The 18,983-nt window shown below is 40.2% G+C and overlaps 2 protein-coding genes across 2 annotated transcripts; both read left to right on the top strand.

Annotated features, from left to right (window-relative positions):
* Window positions 1–7,681: 7,681 nt before the first annotated feature.
* LOC128364277 (E3 ubiquitin-protein ligase TRIM17-like) lies at window positions 7,682–11,117 on the top strand. Its single transcript, XM_053324810.1, has 5 exons — window positions 7,682–7,776; window positions 7,940–8,044; window positions 10,012–10,247; window positions 10,379–10,472; window positions 11,057–11,117. The coding sequence occupies exons 1-5, from the start codon at window positions 7,709–7,711 to the stop codon at window positions 11,115–11,117; spliced, it is 564 nt and encodes a 187-aa protein (XP_053180785.1). The 5' UTR covers window positions 7,682–7,708.
* An 899-nt stretch (window positions 11,118–12,016) lies between these two features.
* On the top strand, window positions 12,017–18,061 carry LOC128364275 (ribonuclease inhibitor-like). Its single transcript, XM_053324809.1, has 5 exons — window positions 12,017–12,251; window positions 12,998–13,168; window positions 15,143–15,316; window positions 15,975–16,103; window positions 18,052–18,061. The coding sequence occupies exons 1-5, from the start codon at window positions 12,031–12,033 to the stop codon at window positions 18,059–18,061; spliced, it is 705 nt and encodes a 234-aa protein (XP_053180784.1). The 5' UTR covers window positions 12,017–12,030.
* Window positions 18,062–18,983: the final 922 nt, after the last annotated feature.

Genomic DNA, 18,983 nt, shown 5'->3' with positions numbered 1-18,983 from the left:
TGTTTGATGTATTTTTCAACCAAGCTGGAAACACCGGGGACATTATCACACAGAATATTCTCAGTTCACAGCGTCTCCGTGTTTTAATATAAAAGTTAAACAGGAGCAATATAACACTGAAATACGAAACTAGCAGAGCAGCTGTTAACGTCAGCTATCACAGGACATACATGGGAGTGTGTGTAAGGTTTAGATGTTTAGAGTCTGACCGTCCTGAAGGTTTTCTGCAGCGAGACATCGAGCCCAAACATCCAGAGTCACAATCATCACGTCTAACTATTGTAATTTGAGTTCATCATTCTGTATTTCATTTTTACAGTTCATGGAGGAAGGTTCATCCACCAACCTGCTCACCTGGTCTTCATTCTCTAACCCTAACCCTCTGTTCTCACCTGCCTCCCATTCTGCCCAATCACCCAGTCTGAAGCGCTCCACCACTACCTGAGCACCTGGTCCTGATCACCTGTCCTGTCCAATCAGCAGCTCCCATGTTGAAGTATCTTGGTGACCGTTCAAAAAGCCTCAACTTCTCTCCATGAATACTGAGTCTGTCTTTGTTTGAGTCATTCTGGTCTAAATCTCTAAATTCAGGCCTTCTAGTTAGAGGTACTAGTACTTTACTATAGTACAGTTAGAGGTACTAGTACTTTACCATAGTACAGTTTGAGGTACTTGTACTTTACTGTAGTACAGTTTGAGGTACTTATACTTTACTGTAGTACAATTTGAGGTACTTGTACTTTACTGTAGTACAGTTAGAGGTACTAGTACGTTACTGTAGTACAATGTGAGGTTCTAGTACTTTACTGTAGTACAGTTTGAGGTACTAGTACGTTACTGTAGTACAGTTTGAGGTACTAGTACTTTACTGTAGTACAGTTAGAGGTACTAGTACTTTACTGTAGTACAGTTTGAGGTACTAGTACTTTACTGTAGTACAGTTTGAGGTACTTATACTTTACTGTAGTTTCCATGTGATGTACTTTCTACTCCACTACATCTATTTAACAGCTTTAGTTACTTTTCAGATGCAGATTTGACACAATGGATAATAAAACAAGCTTTTAAATACTGCATACTACATCACTATAATACTGCAGTACTTTTACTGTAATACTACATCATGAATAATTCAGTGACATCAGCACAGAAAAATAAAAATACAACACATTGTTAAAGATGAAACCAGTCAGCAGTGTGTAGTCGGCTCACAGTTCAGATGTCTGAGTTGTTAACAGTTCCACCAAATACTGATTTTTCCCTCTAAACTTCTCACATGCTTTATGTGTAAACGTGCTTCATATGAGGACACTGATACTGAAGCATGGAATACCTCTATGTCTCTTATGTTCTCAGTTTATCTGTTCACTTAAAGACAAACGTCACGCTGTTTATGAAACAACTTTTTTGTAAAGTCATATTTCATGTTTTAGTTTTAGTTCCTGTATGAAGTCTGACTGTGAATCCAAACAACAAAGATCCATGTGTGATCTTACCTGAGTGTCCCTGCTAACGTCCTGCTGTCTGTCCACATTCACCAGCTTGTTTACTGAGACCGGAGACACCGTGTGTGTGTGTGTGTGTGTGTGTGTGTGTGTGTGTGTGTGCGTGTGACACATTATGCTATTTTTACCAGCTGAGATGTGACTCCTGGTGTGTCACATGACACCTGCTCACACATGGGGCATTTATTTGGATTGATGACATCATAATTCTTCTTTTTCATGTAAAACTTTTTAAAATTATGATGAATGAAAAAAATGATCACGAGTCTGCAGCCATGCCAACATGCTTCCTGTTACAATATTACCATGCTGGTGTTTAGCAGGTGCAACGTTTACCGTGTTAATATGTCTCACACTAAAAATAACTGGGGCTGCTTATTCACTCATTCGCTGCTACCTATATAAAAACACAGTAGTGAGCAGAAAACCAAAGTTTCAGACACTAACTAGTCGTTATAATTTTGTGTCATCACCATCAGCTGTGGAGTCTTTAAAATGTGGAGCAGTGCATTGTGGGATTGTTAGCAGAAAGTAGTGAACATGTTACAGACAGTAGAATATTTGATGGCTCTAAACAGTGGATATATTTACACTCTCAGACACTCAAATAGCATGGTGGAGGGTAAGCGTAGAGCACTGTGTAGTAAACAGGGAGCGATTTCAGACACAACCCGAGTTAAAATGTGACCCAGTGTGGATCAATAAAGCACTGACACAACACAGGGTTAACTCATTATTATATTAAAGGTATCTGTCACACATATGGTTGTACAGTGAGATTCAGTCTCTTCATTTAACACATCCTAAGTACTAGGAGCAGCACCTGAGGACCAACTCCAGATTCTATTACAGTACCTCAGTCACAGGCACCAATGGGACGATTAACCAAAAATACATGTTTTTCCACAATGGGAGGAAACCCATGCAAGCACCGGAAGAACATGCAGACTCCACACAGAAAGGCCTCAGCCAGGTAGCGAACCCAAGACCTTCTTGCTGTGAGGAAACAGTGCTAACCACCAAGCCACCGTACTATGTTAAGTTATACCGAAGGTTTCATTTAAAGAAACTTCTGTCATTATAAAAAGTCAGAGCATCAACAAAGTCAGCAGGACTCTTTCAGACTTTATGTATACCTGGACACCGGTTGGTCTCATTGGAGCTGGTTTGAGGTTTGAGGTCCAGAGTTGCAGCTTCTGGTTGAATCCACCTTTTCTGCTTTGGATGAGCTTCCAAATAGGAGTGCAGTTTGTTACTTTCAGGCTGGAAATACACCCTGCTACCTCTGACCCAAGCTAACATTAGCTTACTGGGAGCACTCAAAGTTACCACCAACACATTTATTAGAGGGCCTGAATGTAGAGCTTGAGACCAGAGCGACACATTAAACAATGACTGACTCAGTATTTGTAGAGAGAAGTTGAGACTTTTTGAATGGGAGCCTCCGGACATGTAGCTGATGATTGGTTCATGAAAGTTTGAACCAAACTGAATGACGATCCATTCATTCAGTTGTTGAGAGACTTGATTAAAAACTACAACCTCATGGTGATGCTAGTCGCTCATTCTCAACTGGTTGGAAATGACTATTGATCATCAGTCATAAATAGAAGCAATTTACTCTTCATGTATTGTCTGGATATCTTATTGAAAAGTACAAACCAGCTCTGATTAGAGGATAGAACGTCAAATATCAAATGACTGTTCTTGTAGTAATAAGAAAAATCACACATTCAAGTACACAGTTCTTCCAGCAGCAGCTGTGTGTGTTTCATTCAGTGCAGATCTATAAATATCCTGCTGCATGACATTTACAGTGAACACAATGTAAAAATACGTACAACCTGTGTGCTCACCTTCTTTTAATACATAGACACATACATGTTGGTATATTTGTGCGTCATGTTGATGCAGCTCTGGATTACATACAGCACCAATGAGCTGTGTGAGGGATCAGAATGACAGAGGGTTGAGAAATAAAACTGGACGAGAGCTTGTGAAAAGCTCTGAATGAACTTTCATTTCATTAGCACATAGAAGAAAAAACAAAGTTCTGATACACAAATGTGTTTTCAGTTTTTGGACTTTTTCTCTAATCTTTGATTGTTGCTGAAATATTGGATCATTTTAACATTTATTGAAATGAAAGCATGTGAGAAGTTTAGAGGGAAGAATCAGTATTTGGTGGAGCTGTTAACAACTCATAGACATCTGAAATGTGAGCCGACTACACACTGCTGACTGGTTTCATCTTTAACAATGTGTTGTATTTTAAAAGCTTGTTATATTATCCATTGTGTCAAATATGCATCTGAGAAGTAACTAAAGCTGTTAAATAAATGTAGTGGAGTAGAAAGTATAATATTTCTCTCTGAGATTTAGGGGAGTATCAGTCTGTAGTTCAGTATTTTTCCTCATGAGGGCGCTGCTGCTCAGGCAAACAGACTGTTCACATGTAAAGAGACAAAACTCCTGTAACTTCTACAGTGAGAGGTTTTCAAGTTTTATTAAGTATGCAGCAAGAAATATGTTGTAGTTATATAATATAAAATGTTTATGTGAACAGAAAAACAAAAAGAGTAACTCAGTGACTCATTTGCTAATTAGCAGTAAACTGGGAACTTTATTTGGTCATAAACTAAATTATTAGACAAAATGATAATTAAATCAGACTTTATATATAACAAAATAGTATCATGGAGTTACCTTTAATGTGCTCAGTTTCTCTCCTTGTCATACATTAAAGACACACATGAAGCATCAAACCAATGTGCCATGATATGATTCACCCCTATAGTGATGCCTCAACATTCAATACAATTTGATTCAATAAAATGTGATTTGATGCGATGCAGAAGAAGACAACATACATCCAACTTTGAACGGTGCACCTGTCATATCTAGAAATATGACTGAGTTTATTAGTAGACCACCCTGAGTTGAGCTACAGTCCTACATGCTGTTTTGCTTCCATCAGGTTCATTTCTAGCCTGATATACTTGAGGGGGCTGGGACAAACAATAGGGCAGCACTGCTTTTTCTGTCTGTTCAAACTCAAACTGAAATGTGACAAAGAAAAGAACTTACTACATGTAAGTTAAGTATTTCATATTAAATAGACTCAGTTTATATTAACTCCAGTATCTCCCCTTTAGTTCCACTTTTCTGGTTTATGGATACTCCCCCTCGCTCTCTTGTCACATGACCATATACCCAACCCTTCTTGGCTGATACATGTCTGGGTGGTAATTGTTTTGTGCTCCTGCGCTGTGGAGCCGACTGCATTTTAGCTCTGTGATTTCTAGCCTTCATGCATGATCAGGCAGAGAGAAACAGGAAGAAGGAGGAGGGTTGGAGGCAGGCTGTAGGCGGCTTCAACCAATCAGAAGTTGGATGAACCAACACACAATTTCTGGTAAAGAAGAAGGGAGGGGCAGGACCATTTTACAGTCAGCAGAACAGAAGGAGGAAAAAAGAAAGTCTGAGGAAGGTGAGTGTTAATATCAGGACTGTAGATAATTATTACTGTCATTATTGATCAATCTGATGATTATTGATCACATTCATTGTTTAGTTGATTAAATGTGAAATGACAGAGTTTGAGGTGTTAAACGTTGTTTCCTGTTGTTTTCCTGGTTTGTGCGTCCTCACAGCGATGTCACGTGACTCACTGCTGAGCTCTAAATAGAGAGAAGTCACAGTTAAGAAGCACACACATGTTTATCTGAAGTCTGTTTGTTGGATTTAAACCAGAGTCAAAGTTTCTCTTTGTCATGACTAGAAAACACACATGGTTGTAGTTAAAGTCATGTCAACTAATAAGAAGCTACTAAGTTGAGAGGCAGGACTGGGTTTATTATACTGTGTATGTGTGTGTGTCTCCAGTGTTACTGGTTTACCTCTCAGACTCCAGAAGATGAAGAAAGAGGAGGAAGAGGAGGACGGAGCAGAGTCTGTAATATCCAGCTGTCTGTCTATGAAGAGTGACCAGTCTAAAGATCCTCCTCTAGTCTTCAGTAATGAACCTGGACCCTCAGACACAAAGTAAGAGACTGTTTCTACTGTAAACTGACCTGAAGAGGATTCAGTGAGACGCTTTCATGAAGGTTGTAGTGTAGATATGAAGGAAAGAAATAATGAAGTAGCTTCCATTCAGCTGTAATCTACAACAGATCTTCATGTTCATTTTATGACACACAGACACACACACACACACACACACACACATACACACACACACACACACACACACACACACACACACACACACACACACACACACACACACACACACACACACACACACATACACACACACACACACACACACACACACACACACACACACACACACACACACACACACACACACACACACACACACACACAGGTAGGCAGTAAAGGTTAAAGTGATTGAAGATGCCATTTTATAGTCAGTAGAGCAGAAGGAGGAAAACAGCATCAACAAGGCAACTCAGAGTGTTTTACATAAAGACAGGATACAAATACAACACATGTAAAATAAAAAGACATTTGAATACAATTAAAAAGTATTAAATTGGAAATAAAATGGAGCTAAAGTAAAATAAGATAAAACCGGAGAATATAAAGTCACGGTGTGAGATACTAACTCTAAAATATGATTTAGTAAAAGCAACAAACAGAAAAGTCTTCAGCTGTGATTTAAGAAGTTTAAGAACTTTTAAGAAGTGAGAGCTGCAACACACCTTCTGTGATCCAAGGAGGAAAACAGAATATTTCAAAAAGTCACTTCAGCGAGCTTCACATAAAACATAGATGCATTAAAACAGCATATAGAAGCAACACACAGCACAATATAAAGACATTTAATTAAAATTAAAAAGTGTTGGAAATAAAATTGAGGTCAAATAGAATAAGACAAACCGACGCCATTTCACAGTCAGCTGAGCAGAAGCAGGAAAACAGTGTGAGGCAGGTGAGTGTTAATATCAGGACTGTAAATATTGATTACTGTCATTATTGATTAATCTGATGATTATTGATCACATTCATTGTTTAGTTGATTAAATGTGAAATGACAGAGTTTGAGGTGTTAAACGTTGTTTCCTGTTGTTTTCCTGGTTTGTGCGTCCTCACAGCGATGTCACGTGACTCACTGCTGAGCTCTAAATAGAGAGAAGTCACAGTTAAGAAGCACACACATGTTTATCTGAAGTCTGTTTGTTGGATTTAAACCAGAGTAAAAGTTTCTCTTTGTGATGACTAGAAAACACACATGGTTGTAGTTAAAGTCATGTAAACTAATAAGAAGCTACTAAGTTGAGAGGCAGGACTGGGTTTATTATACTGTGTATGTGTGTGTGTCTCCAGTGTTACTGGTTTACCTCTCAGACTCCAGAAGATGAAGATAGAGGACGAAGAGGAGGACGGAGCAGAGTCTGTAATATCCAGCTGTCTGTCTATGAAGAGTGACCAGTCTAAAGATCCTCCTCTAGTCTTCAGTAATGAAGCTGGACCCTCAGACACAAAGTAAGAGACTGTTTCTACTGTAAACTGAGCTGAAGATGATTCATTTTAATATCATTTGATAATCTTCATTACAACAATATGTATTTTATAATACTGTGAGTTTTTTATAATTCAGTCACTGATCCTTTTGGTCATTGAGCATTGACTGTATTATTTATTCATTTATATCTTTCATTTAGTGAAAGATGCTTGATTGCTGTTCAGACATGTCTATTAGTTGCTTGAACCAATATTTAATACAGGTTAAGTAGCAGAGGACAGATTGTGTTGTTTGCTTTGTAGACAGGAACAAGTTAATGTGACAGTCCAGCATCAGGCAGCAGTGCCTCTAAATAAACTGTTATATAAAATCATTATTTGTCATTTGACATTTTAACACCTCAAATATCAGACAAACATTTCGATGTTAAAACCTCTTGAGTGAAATTGATTCATTTTGCAGCTGTAGATAAAATGTTTAGAACATGCAGAAGGAGATATGAACACAACTATTAGTTGTCTTTATTAAATAATGTTTCATGTTACATCTGAGCTTTAGAAGAACTAATGATATGTGTTAAATAATTGTTGTTACTACAGACAGATATGTGTGTGTCTCCAGTGTTACTGGTTTACCTCTCAGACTCCAGAAGATGAAGGAAGAGGAGGAAGAGGAGGACGGAGCAGAGTCTGTAATATCCAGCTGTCTGTCTATGAAGAGTGACCAATCTAAAGATCCTCCTCTTGTCTTCAGTAATGAACCTGGACCCTCAGACACAAAGTAAGAGACTGTTTCTACTGTAAACTGTCCTGAAGGTGAGTCAGTGAGACACTTTCATGAAGATTGTAGTGTAGATATGAAGGAAAGAAATAATGAACTAACTTCAATTTGCTGTGGAAAGTTTTTACTAAATATATGTGTAAAATTATTGTTGTTTCTACAGACAGAGAGCAGAGTCTGTAATATCCAGCTGTCTGTCTATGAAGAGTGACCAGTCTAAAGATCCTCCTCTAGTCTTCAGTAATGAACCTGGATCCTCAGACACAAAGTAAGAGACTGTTTCTACTGTAAAAAGATTGTAGTGTAGATATGAAGGAAAGAAATAATTAACTAACTTCAATTTGCTGTGGAAACTAAACAAGGCACAAAAAGTAAGGACATTTGTGTTTGGTAGATGATTTCTTTGTTGTAAACAATGCTTCTTGGCAGTAAAACTTATACCGTTGGAAAGCCTGTTAATTCTCCTTTTTAAAATAGAGCCACATGTGTAAGGAACATGCATTTGTGGGATGAGCAGCAGAGCTGAGTCAACATGGTTGTGTTGGTCACACTTGGCAAGAACAGCAAGCCCCAGCCGATCCTACAATATTTGCTAAATGTTTCATGGGCGCAACCCACATACTCAGCTCTGCTGCTCCTCAGGCAGATTGTGTAGACATCAAATATCACTGTTACCCTCCCCAGGAGTGTTAACTACTGTTGTAGTACTCAAGATTGGTCTTGGACATATTTAAGGTCTTGGTCGTAGACAAGCTGGACTTTGGATTTTTTTCTCGAGACCAGTTGAACAAAGCTGCAATGACATCTATCTTGTTTTTTTTACTGTGTGTGTGAGTGTAAAACAAATGTAAAACTTCAAATGCAACCAATAACTTATTTTACTTTGAAAGTTTTAACACTGCCGCCGGTGTTATGTTGAAGTCTGTTCCTTCGTCGATATGTGTTTCCTTCTCCAAAATAACCCCAATCAGTCATCTTCTGTTGTATTGGATTGAATTAGATTGCACAGGTGTATCTAATGAAGTGGTGGGTGAGTGTAAATGATCATATCACTCAGCCCTACTGTACATCCATTTGTATTTTATTAACATTCCTACATAAAGCTTTCCTTTTTAGCAGAGGAATAATGTAAATGTTGAGCCACGTGATTACGATTACAGTAATGGTCTAAAAAATGGTCTTGCATTGATTTGGTCTTGAACTTGAAATGTCACCCCTCCCCCCCACTCCCTCCCACTCCCTCAGTTTTGGTCTTGACTACAACACTAGTGTTAACCTCCTAGGAGTGGTTGAACCACAAAGGTCACAGCAAGAGCAGGTATGTAATAGTCCAGGAGGTCACGGGGACTCCGGGGTAACAGCTAGGAAACTAAAGGCCTTTATACAGTCAGTATTTGTAAGTCCATCATCAGGAGAACATTGAACATCAGTTGCAAAGAGGAAGCCATATTTCTCCAAAAATAACATTGCTTCTGTCTACAGTTTGCTGAAGACCACATGGAGAAGCCAGAAAGTGACAGTCACAAGAAGCGATGAGCAAACACTGTATTCAAACATAAGAGACTCCTCTCATCTGTAAAAACATGGCAGTGGTAGTATCATGGTTCAGGTCTGCTTTACTGCGTCTGGACTAGGATGGTTTGTAATCATTGATGGGGCGTTGAGTTCTGAGTTGTACCAGCGAATTATACAGGAACACATTGAGGTATCCATCCATGACCGAACAGGAAGTGGGTCATAAAATAAGACAACTACAACAAATATTAATTAATAATTAATAATTCCATCAAAGGTTAGAGCAAAAGAAAGTTTTGGAACAACTGAGTCAAAGTCCTGACATTAATTCTAGAGAAATACTATGGAAGGACCTGAAGCTTGCAGTTCATGCCAAGAAGCACTCCAAGATCCCTAAGTTGAGACTGTTGTGTCGGGATAAAATTCCTCCAAACTGATGTGCGGTGATGACAAGCAGTTACCAGAAATGTTTTGTTGAAGTTATTGCTGTGAAAAATTGAAAGTGAGGAATCACAGAGAAAATTCTAAAGGGTTCGTATACTTTCAAGCAGCACTGTATATTATTTAATTTCAAACTGAGCCTGAAGAACAGAAACTGTAAGTGTCTAAATACTGACAGTCTGGACTGTTTATGTGGGGAAAGAGCTGCATGCAGCTTGTGAGCTGTCGGTTGGCCTCCACTAATGTCATGTGACATAAAGAATGTGTTCATGTCCACAGAGAGAGGAAGAGGAGGGCTGTTTCTGTGGAGGAGCAGCTGTCCTGCTGTTCTTTGTGTCAGGACGTCCTGAAGGATCCAGTCTCTACCAGCTGTGGACACTGGTTCTGCAGACAGTGCATCACCTCATACTGGGACCAGTCTGCTTCATCAGGAGATTCCTCCTGTCCCCAGTGTGCAGAAAGATCCAGAACCAGACCTGGACTGCAGACAGACAGTCAGACCAGCACTGTACAAAGTAAGACTGAAGATCTGTGTGCTGATGTCATCATCTCTGAAAACAGGACAGGAATCCACTTCCTCTATCCTACTGAACATTAACAGTCACACTGATTTCTGTTTCATTCTACCTTTTTTCTTCTCTTTCAGCAGAAAGTGGTCTGCAGGAGGTTTTAGATGAACATCAGATCAGTCTGAGCAGCACATGTGAATGTGTGACTCAAGGAACTGATGAAGCAGGAAGTAAAATCCTCCTCATCAGCATCTTCACTAAGGTCTACATCACAGTGGGACAGAGTGAAGAGGTTAATACCCAACATGAGGTGTGGCAGCTTGAAACAGCTTTCAAGATGAAGACCCTCCATGACACTCCAATCAAGTGTCAGGACATCTTTAAAGTCTTACCTGACCAACAGAAACACATCAGAGTGGTTCTGATGAACGGTGTCGCTGGCATTGGAAAAACCTTCTCAGTGCTGAAGTTCACTCTGGACTGGGCACAGCGCTCCAACAACCAAGATATCAGTCTGCTGATTCTGTTCTCGTTCAGGGCGCTGAACTTGATCAAAGATAAGCAGTGCAGCCTGCTCATGTTGATCCATGTTTTCTATCCAACATTACAGAAGCTCACAGCAGAGAAGCTCGCTGTCTGTAAAGTTCTGTTCATCTTTGACGGCCTGGATGAAAGCAGACTTTCACTGGATTTCAACAACAGTGAGGTCGTGTCTGATGTCACACAGAAGTCATCAGTCAGCGTGCTATTGACAAACCTCATCAAGGGGAAGTTGCTTCCCTCGGCTCTCGTCTGGATAACTTCCCGACCTGCAGCAGCCAATCAGATCCCTCCTCTCTTTGTGGACAGGGTGACAGAAGTACGAGGCTTCACTGACCCCCAGAAGGAGGAGTACTTCAGGAGGAGATTCAGTGATGAAGAGCAGTCCAGCAAAATCATCTCACACATCAAGACATCCAGGAGCCTCCACATCATGTGTCACATCCCAGTCTTCTGCTGGATCACTGCTACAGTTCTGGACCACATGTTGACTACAGACCAGAGAGGAGAGCTGCCCAAGACCCTGACTGACATGTACTCACACTTCCTGCTGGTTCAGACAAAGAGGAAGAAGAACAAGTATGATGAGGGACATGAGACGAGTCCACAGGAGCTGACGGAGGCTGACAGGAACCTTCTTCTGAAGCTGGGGAGGCTGGCGTTTGAACAACTGGAGAAAGGAAACATCATGTTCTACCAAGAAGACCTGGAGCAGTGTGGTCTTGATGTCACAGAGGCCTCGATGTTATCAGGAGTTTGTACACAGATCCTCAAAAGAGAGAGTGTGATCTTCCAGAAAACAGTCTACAGCTTTGTTCATTTGAGCATTCAGGAGTTTCTGGCTGCAGTCTACATGTACCACTGTTACACCAGCAGCAACACAGAGGTAGTGAATAACTTCCTATATATATATTACAGTGACCCATTTCTGGATGACTTCCTGAAGGCAGCCATGGAGAAATCTCTCCAAAGTAAAAATGGCCACCTGGACCTGTTTGTTCGCTTCCTTCATGGCCTCTCTCTGGAGTCCAACCAGAGTCTCTTAGGAGGCCTGCTGGGTCGGACAGACAACAGTCCAAGAACCATCCAGACAGTCATCAACAATCTGAAGGAGATGAACAGTCGGGATAATGACAAATATGCTGACCTTTTTGACGATGACGATGTTGATGATGACTATGGTTATGACCATGATGAAGAGAATAACCGTATCTCTCCTGACAGAAGCATCAACATCTTCCACTGTCTGATGGAGATGAACGACTGCTCAGTACATCAGGAGATCCAAGAGTTCCTGAAGTCAGAGAACAGATCATGGAAAGTACTCTCTGATATCCAGTGCTCAGCTCTGTCCTACATGCTGCAGATGTCAGAGGAGGTTCTGGATGAGTTGCACCTGTGGAAGTACCAAGCATCACAGGAGGGACAACGGAGACTGATCCCAGCTGTGAGGAACTGCAGAAAGGCTGTGTAAGTCCAGATGTGATTAACATTACAAATAAGTGTAGATTAGTAGTTTAGTTCTTCAAATATGAATAATACAAAATTCCTATTATTGTTAAAATAGTGCTCTACTTGTTTATAACTGAAATAACATGTCAGTTATATTTGTCTCAGATGTTCTTGTGCTGTTTAAATGTTGTGAGTGTAAATTATTTTAATATTTCAGTTGGTTGTTTATTTAGGGTTAGGGTTAGGGTGATTTATTTTTGATAGTATATTATCTCAAATGTCATGGATGCTGTTGCACCTATTAAAACTAAGATGACCAGTCAATAAGGTTAAATATCAACACAAATCAACAAAACAATAAAATTATGCAATCCCTAAGACCAGGAGTAACTCAACTGCAATGTCACAGGTGTGATATTGTCAGGTCATTAGTTTCATTAGTGTTTGTGGACAGTCAGTAAATGTAGCTGCTTATGGATGTGAACCTGACAGCAGCAGGTAGCAAAGAGAGATGATCTTTCTCAACTGGAACTGTTCACTGAACTGAATTGAGTCTAAATATCCTGCAGTCACATTAAACATAGTGGACAGTAAAAGTGGTTTTCTATATAATATATATATATATATATATATATATATATATATATTTATTTTATTTTTTTTTAATGTTAAAAAGATTATCTGAACCACTGATGTGTGCATGAAGTAAATATAAAGTGTCCTCTTTCATGATAACATATGTTGTAATATATGTGTCATTACAGACTTTCTGCATGTAAAGTCTCAGAGACTCACTGTGAAGTTGTGGCCTCAGCTCTGAAATCCAACCCTCATCTGACAGATCTGGACCTGAGTGGAAACAAACTGTCTGATTCATCAGTGAAGCTTCTGTCTGCTGGACTGGAGAGTCCAAACTGTAGTCTGAAGGCTCTGAGGTCAGTTCACGGAATTTAAAATACACAGTCTTGTTCTAATTACAGATTTGACTAAGTTCAGCAGCATTTTATGACTCAGTGTTGACATGAATATGTCTGAATGTTGTGGTGACATTTGAATGATGTCTGTAGAAAACATGATGATGATCCACAACAACACAATGACAAAGACACTCTGCTCATTTTAGAGAAAAGCTCATTGATGTGGACACAGAGGAGACGAGGAGATATGATTTTAAAGAAATGAGACATCGTTTCCTCTGAAGCGTCACATGTTGGCACACATGTGCAGTGTCCTTATACTAATACCGAGCAGCAGTGTTTTGTTAAATTATATTATATATATTTATACATAAAATCCCCCTCTCGGGTTGAGCATAGCTCAGCGGGTAGCGCACCCGCCCCATGTCTTGAGGCTACAGTCCTCGTTGCAGGCGACCCCGGTTCGAATCCCGAGCCGAGCGGTCTTATCCTGCGTGTCATTCCCCCTCTCTCTGCCTGTTTCCTGTCTCTCTCCACTGTCCTGTACATTAAAGGCAAAAAAGCCCGAAAAAATATACTTTAAAAAAAAAAATCCCCCTCTCACCCCATGGGCGTGGCGTGTCTTCTTCAATCTTGTGTCCTCTACCAGAGGTCTGGGAGTTTGAAGGCTCTCTGCAGTATTTTAGCTGTTCCTGGGACTGCAGTCTTCTGGACAGAGACCTCAGATTGCATCTGGAATCTGCTGGAGCCATTCTCCCAGTTTGTGGGTCACAGCTCCCAGTGCTCCGATTACCACTGGCACCACTGTTACCTTTACTCCCCACATCTACTCTAGCTCCTCATTCAAGCTTCTCGTGTTCCTTCTTCCTGATTTTGCTGTGGTTTGCAATCACTACGTCTATCACTACTGCCTTCTTCTGTTGTTTGTCCATTAACACGATGACTGGTCGGTGAGCCATCACGAGTCTGGATCTGGAAGTCCCACAGGATCTTAGCTTGGTCATTCTCAACCACCTTAGGAGGTGCCTTCCATTCTGACCTCAGGACCTCCAGCCCAAAATCACTGCAGATGATCCTGTACCCTATTCCAGCCACTTGGTTATGACTTGGTTCAGCATGTAGTAGTGCAGTGTAAGATGCAAGTAGTAACAGCCTACATGACTCCTAAGTTTGCAGTTTCACTCATCCTGAGGTAGGGTGGTAGCATCAAGGACCTTGTCTAAGAGTCCACACTGGATATGTGTTACTCCCCCCGACTGGGAATCGAACCCTGATCTCTGGATAAATACCTGCTGACAGACATATGAACCATTCCTGCTTGCAGAATCCATTTGTTATATACTGATTATTTGCATCTGTATTGATATTCTAATTGTAATTGCATTATTTAATAACTCCTAATGTGATCAGCCTGCTTTTTGAACACTGAAGGATTTTTAGATTAAATGTTTCAGGACCAAATGATAGGATATATCATGTAACTCATATCAAACCCAACACTCAGGAATTTTCAGCCTCACATGGAAATGACAACAAGAAATTTAAAATATAAATGTGTCCCTTGTTAACAGACAGACTCTCCCTTACATTAATTTATCCATAATAGCAATTAATGGGGAAAATTACAGATCCTTAAACAAAAAATGAAGAAAGTTGTTATGGTTCTTTTGTTGATCAGATGGACAATTAACAGATTATTATCTAGATGTTCTGTAATCTGTCTCCACTTCAGTGTCAAACTGCTGTGATTTATCAGATCAGTCTAATCAGCTGCAGCAGCCAAACAATCAATAAAGGGATGTGTCAGCCGGTAAATTACTTCAGTAAATGACGTCCTACAAAATGACGTTTTGGACCAACTTCTGGTTCCGGCAGGGATCAAGGAGTGAGGACACATCAATTAGGATAATTGAAAAACACCCACAGTAATGTTGAACTACACATTTACAACTGAACATATCTGATTGGAATATAAATCTATTTTTCATTCAGATTGGGATTCTGCAGGTTGTCAGAGATCAGCTGTGCTTCTCTGGTCTCAGCTCTGAAGGTCAACCCCTCCCATCTGAGAGAGCTGGATCTGACCTACAGCGACCTGAAGGATTCAGGAGTGAAGCAGCTGTGTGGTTTTGTGGAGAGTCCAGACTGCAAACTGGAGACTCTGAGGTCAGTTCACTGACTGTCTGTTACTATCGTTGATCTTAATGTTTAACATCTGAACCTAATTTATGTTCATACATAACTTACATCATGAGGTTAATTTTCTTTTTTCCATATTTTTTTTACTGTACAAAGTTTAGTGTGTAGTTATAAAGATGATTCTTAAAGAAAGTGTAGAAAATGTTCACTGTTAGTTGTTAAATGAATGTTTCTAATTGTTGGTAAAGAGTCACATCTGTAAACAGAAGATCCTCTCAACTAATATCTGTGTGAAACTGATCAAGTTTACTTGATGAAGGAGAAATATTTCTTTATTATATTCTTTAATGTGTTTTAATCAATAATGTCTGATCATTGATATTGATCCTTCACAACACACACACACACACACACACACACAGGAATATGTGTGTGAATGTTAAAATCTCTTTTTCACTGTTTGTATTTGACAGTTTTTAACCAGCATCCTGTTGGGTTCAGCTGTTTTGAGTTTACATTTTCTAAACTTCTACATTTAAATCTTCTTCAGCTCTGAACAGATTATGAAACATTTCATCATTTCAAACATGAACTTTGTTTTCTAAACTGACTACACATTTACAACTGAACACTTCTGATTGGAATATAAATGGATTTTAATCTACAACATCTATTTTTCATTCAGATTGGGATTCTGCGGTTTGTCAGAGACCAGCTGTGATTATCTGGCCTCAGCTCTGAAGTCCAACCCCTCCTATCTGAGAGAGCTGGATCTGAGAGGAAACAGGCTGAAGGATTCAGACATGAAGCCACTGTCTGATCTTCAGCAGAGTCCAGACTGCAGACTGGAGACTCTGAGGTCAGTAGAGAGTGGGAGTCAGTCTGTGCTGGTTTCAGCAGTTTAGTATTAAACACAGTCAGTATCAAAGCAAAGATCCAGTATTTCCTGGTGAAGCTCCAACCTTCTCAGTGCTGCTTTCCTCAGTGAAGCTGTGAGAGGAGAATGGTGACAGGCTTCAGGATTGGACAGAAAGACAGAGAGAGAGAGAACAGTCAGCCAAACACATGAGCCAGAAGCTTGTTGTGATCATGTGTTTGAGTTGATGTGAAGACGACTGTTGTTGTTGTGTTGATGTCTGCAGGAAATAAAGCTGGATTACAGCTGACAGCCTTACAAGATGTATAGAGACAGTGATCCTCATCATCAATGATGATCTCAAAGTGTTTGTTCTCTCATTTCAACACTAAACTATTGATCAGTTCATCTTTGTCAGAGCTCTAAGATCAGTCTGACTGCAGCCTGCAAACCACTGGCTCTGATTTCACACAAGCATCATTACGTTTAGTAACCATGTGGTCTTTATACAGACCAGAACCTCTGCTGAAGTCCAGAGGCCTGTACTACGAAGCTGGATTTTCTCTTATCGAGGTAACTTCAGGGTTAACTCTGGGTTTTCCGTACTACGAAGCTGGTTCACTTCTTACCGGGGTAAATCACCATGGTAACTTATGCTGAACGGCTAACCTGCTCCGGAGCAGGTTATGTTCTGGATAAGAGATCAATGAGTACAAAAGCACCACCTCCTGACCAATCAGCTCTCTTAGAAAATGACCTGCCCATTCTTAAAAGATCCTGGCTGTCAACATTGGTGCGGATCGGGATATTATTCTGTACATTATACAGTTGGTTTGAAATCATTCACTCAAATGGTTGAAGCGCATAATAGGTTTGTATTTTGAATGTTGAATATTAAACTAACTTAATGTCGCTATGAAAGGAAGGGCACTGAGGAAGCGATCTGCCCCAAACATCTGTGCTGTAATAAAGTGGCATTGTGTGATCAGAGTGCTGTCCGTTTATATTGTCCGATAAATTAATATTGTATGATCTCGTGAATTTACGCATTAACAGAGTCGGCAATTTTCTGCCAGCATTCCTTCCTGGCTTTTGCTGCAGCATCAGTGTTGCTTTTGGCCTGGATGATGTTTGAATTCTTCATATTGTTGAAGAATAATTGTCTGCTCCTCCATGGTAAAGTAGTCTGCTCTGCAGGGTTTCTGCATGTTTGTGATTGGTCAGACGCTGCAAACACCTCCCCTTTATGTGAACGCGCAGAGATCCAGATTGGAAAACCCTGGGTTGATTTACCGAGTTGATAACCAGCTTCGTAGTACCGCTTATCCTAGACTGCGAAGATCTGGTTAAGTCAACCCAGGTAACGGAGAGAGATCCTGGATAGGTTAATCCAGCTTCGTAGTACAGGCCTCAGGAATCACAGCAGCTGTTTAGCTGAGAGCTCTCACTGATTGTCATGTGATGATTTAACAGCAGGAAACATCTTCAAATCCCACAGAGACTCTGTAGCTTTAAACTTTGATAAGAGTTGACATGTATCAGCAGTAAATCCATCAGTAAACTGATGAGTGAATGTCTCTGTTTCTGCAGTAATGATGTGTTCATGACTCTCAGCACTTTATTTCCTCTGTGTACTTGAGTGAAATCTGCAGAGGAAACACACTTTATAGTAAAAGTGTGTGCAGGTGTGTGAGCTTGGAGCTCAGTGTGTTCACTCCAACACGTTAACATGAGAGCTGAAAGGAAGCAAGCTACGCTGCACAGCTGTTCCACTTCTGGTCTGAACAGGACTGAAGTCCCTGCTGCTCTTTATACTGGATGTGCTGCATCACTGACTGACAGCTGATCAAGTGAGTCTCACTAAATACTCATTTATCTCCTCTGTTCTTTCTTCTTCTCTCAACAGACGGAGATGATCTCTGTCAGAGTGAGAGTGAACATCCAGGAGTGTTGAGAGAGGATCAGCTGGATCCTGATGATCCATCTGGAGTCTGGATCTGGATTTTGTCGTCTTCGCTTAAGTCTCTTAACTGACTCCAAACTGAACAGTTATCTCTGGATTTAGCTGAAGATAAAAACAGGTGTTATAAGTCAGACTGTGAGCCTGGGCTCATATTTATCAAGTGTCTCAGAATCACACTGAGAGTTAACGAGGACTAAAACTAATGAATGAAGCAGAAGAGAATTGACTGTGACTTTCAGCAGGAGAAGGATTACTGCTGGGAGAGAGTGAGACGTGGCTGTTTTACCACAGTCAGAGCAGCAGAGTAGAAATAATGAAGACGTGTTGTAGTTTTCTCACAGTCCCAGCTGGAAATATGAAACAGTGGTCATTTGGTATATTATGTGTATAGACAGGTAACCAGGCAGGTAACTTACCAAGGTTATGGAACTAAACTATGAAGCCAACATTCATTATAAGATGATATTTACAAAGTGTAAAGAAAGCCTGAGAGATAAATGCAGATAACAGCAGTGTGAGTTAGTCATATCAGTGATATCTGACACATTTACAGTGTTTTTAGCATCAGATTCCCTCTTAGTGTTTCCTGTTGAGCTGTGGTGGAAGTATAGAAACAAAAAGAGGAACTTTACTTTAATGTTTTATTTTGAGAAATGTTCTATTCTGATGCATTCCTGAATTGGTTGTGAGATTTATTTTGTGTATATAAGATGTGATGAATCTGAGTTTCATCTCTTGTGCTTCTCTACTCTCTGGGACTCCTGAGCCGTCGCGAGGCTGCAGGATAACTCCTGAGCTGCTGTAGACTTTCACACAGACGGAGGTTTGGAAGGAATCACCTGCAGAAACTTTGTTATTTGTCTTTTTCTACTTTT

The sequence above is a fragment of the Scomber japonicus genome, chromosome 9 (assembly GCF_027409825.1).
Source record: "Scomber japonicus isolate fScoJap1 chromosome 9, fScoJap1.pri, whole genome shotgun sequence".
Lineage (NCBI taxonomy): Eukaryota > Metazoa > Chordata > Actinopteri > Scombriformes > Scombridae > Scomber > Scomber japonicus.
This window is presented reverse-complemented; position numbering and strand designations above follow the sequence as displayed.

What these genes read in the sequence shown, in the direction of transcription:
- LOC128364277 (XM_053324810.1), top strand. Translation starts at nt 7,709, where the DNA reads ATGAAGAGTGACCAATCTAAAGATCCTCCTCTTGTCTTCAGTAATGAA. An exon ending in CCTGGATCCTCAGACACAAA is followed by an intron (nt 8,045 to 10,011) that starts GTAAGAGACTGT and finishes TCATGTCCACAG; the next exon opens with AGAGAGGAAGAGGAGGGCTG. An exon ending in GGAACTGATGAAGCAGGAAG is followed by an intron (nt 10,473 to 11,056) that starts TAAAATCCTCCT and finishes CCCGACCTGCAG; the next exon opens with CAGCCAATCAGATCCCTCCT.
- LOC128364275 (XM_053324809.1), top strand. Translation starts at nt 12,031, where the DNA reads ATGGAGATGAACGACTGCTCAGTACATCAGGAGATCCAAGAGTTCCTG. An exon ending in TGTAGTCTGAAGGCTCTGAG is followed by an intron (nt 13,169 to 15,142) that starts GTCAGTTCACGG and finishes TTTTTCATTCAG; the next exon opens with ATTGGGATTCTGCAGGTTGT. An exon ending in TGCAAACTGGAGACTCTGAG is followed by an intron (nt 15,317 to 15,974) that starts GTCAGTTCACTG and finishes TTTTTCATTCAG; the next exon opens with ATTGGGATTCTGCGGTTTGT.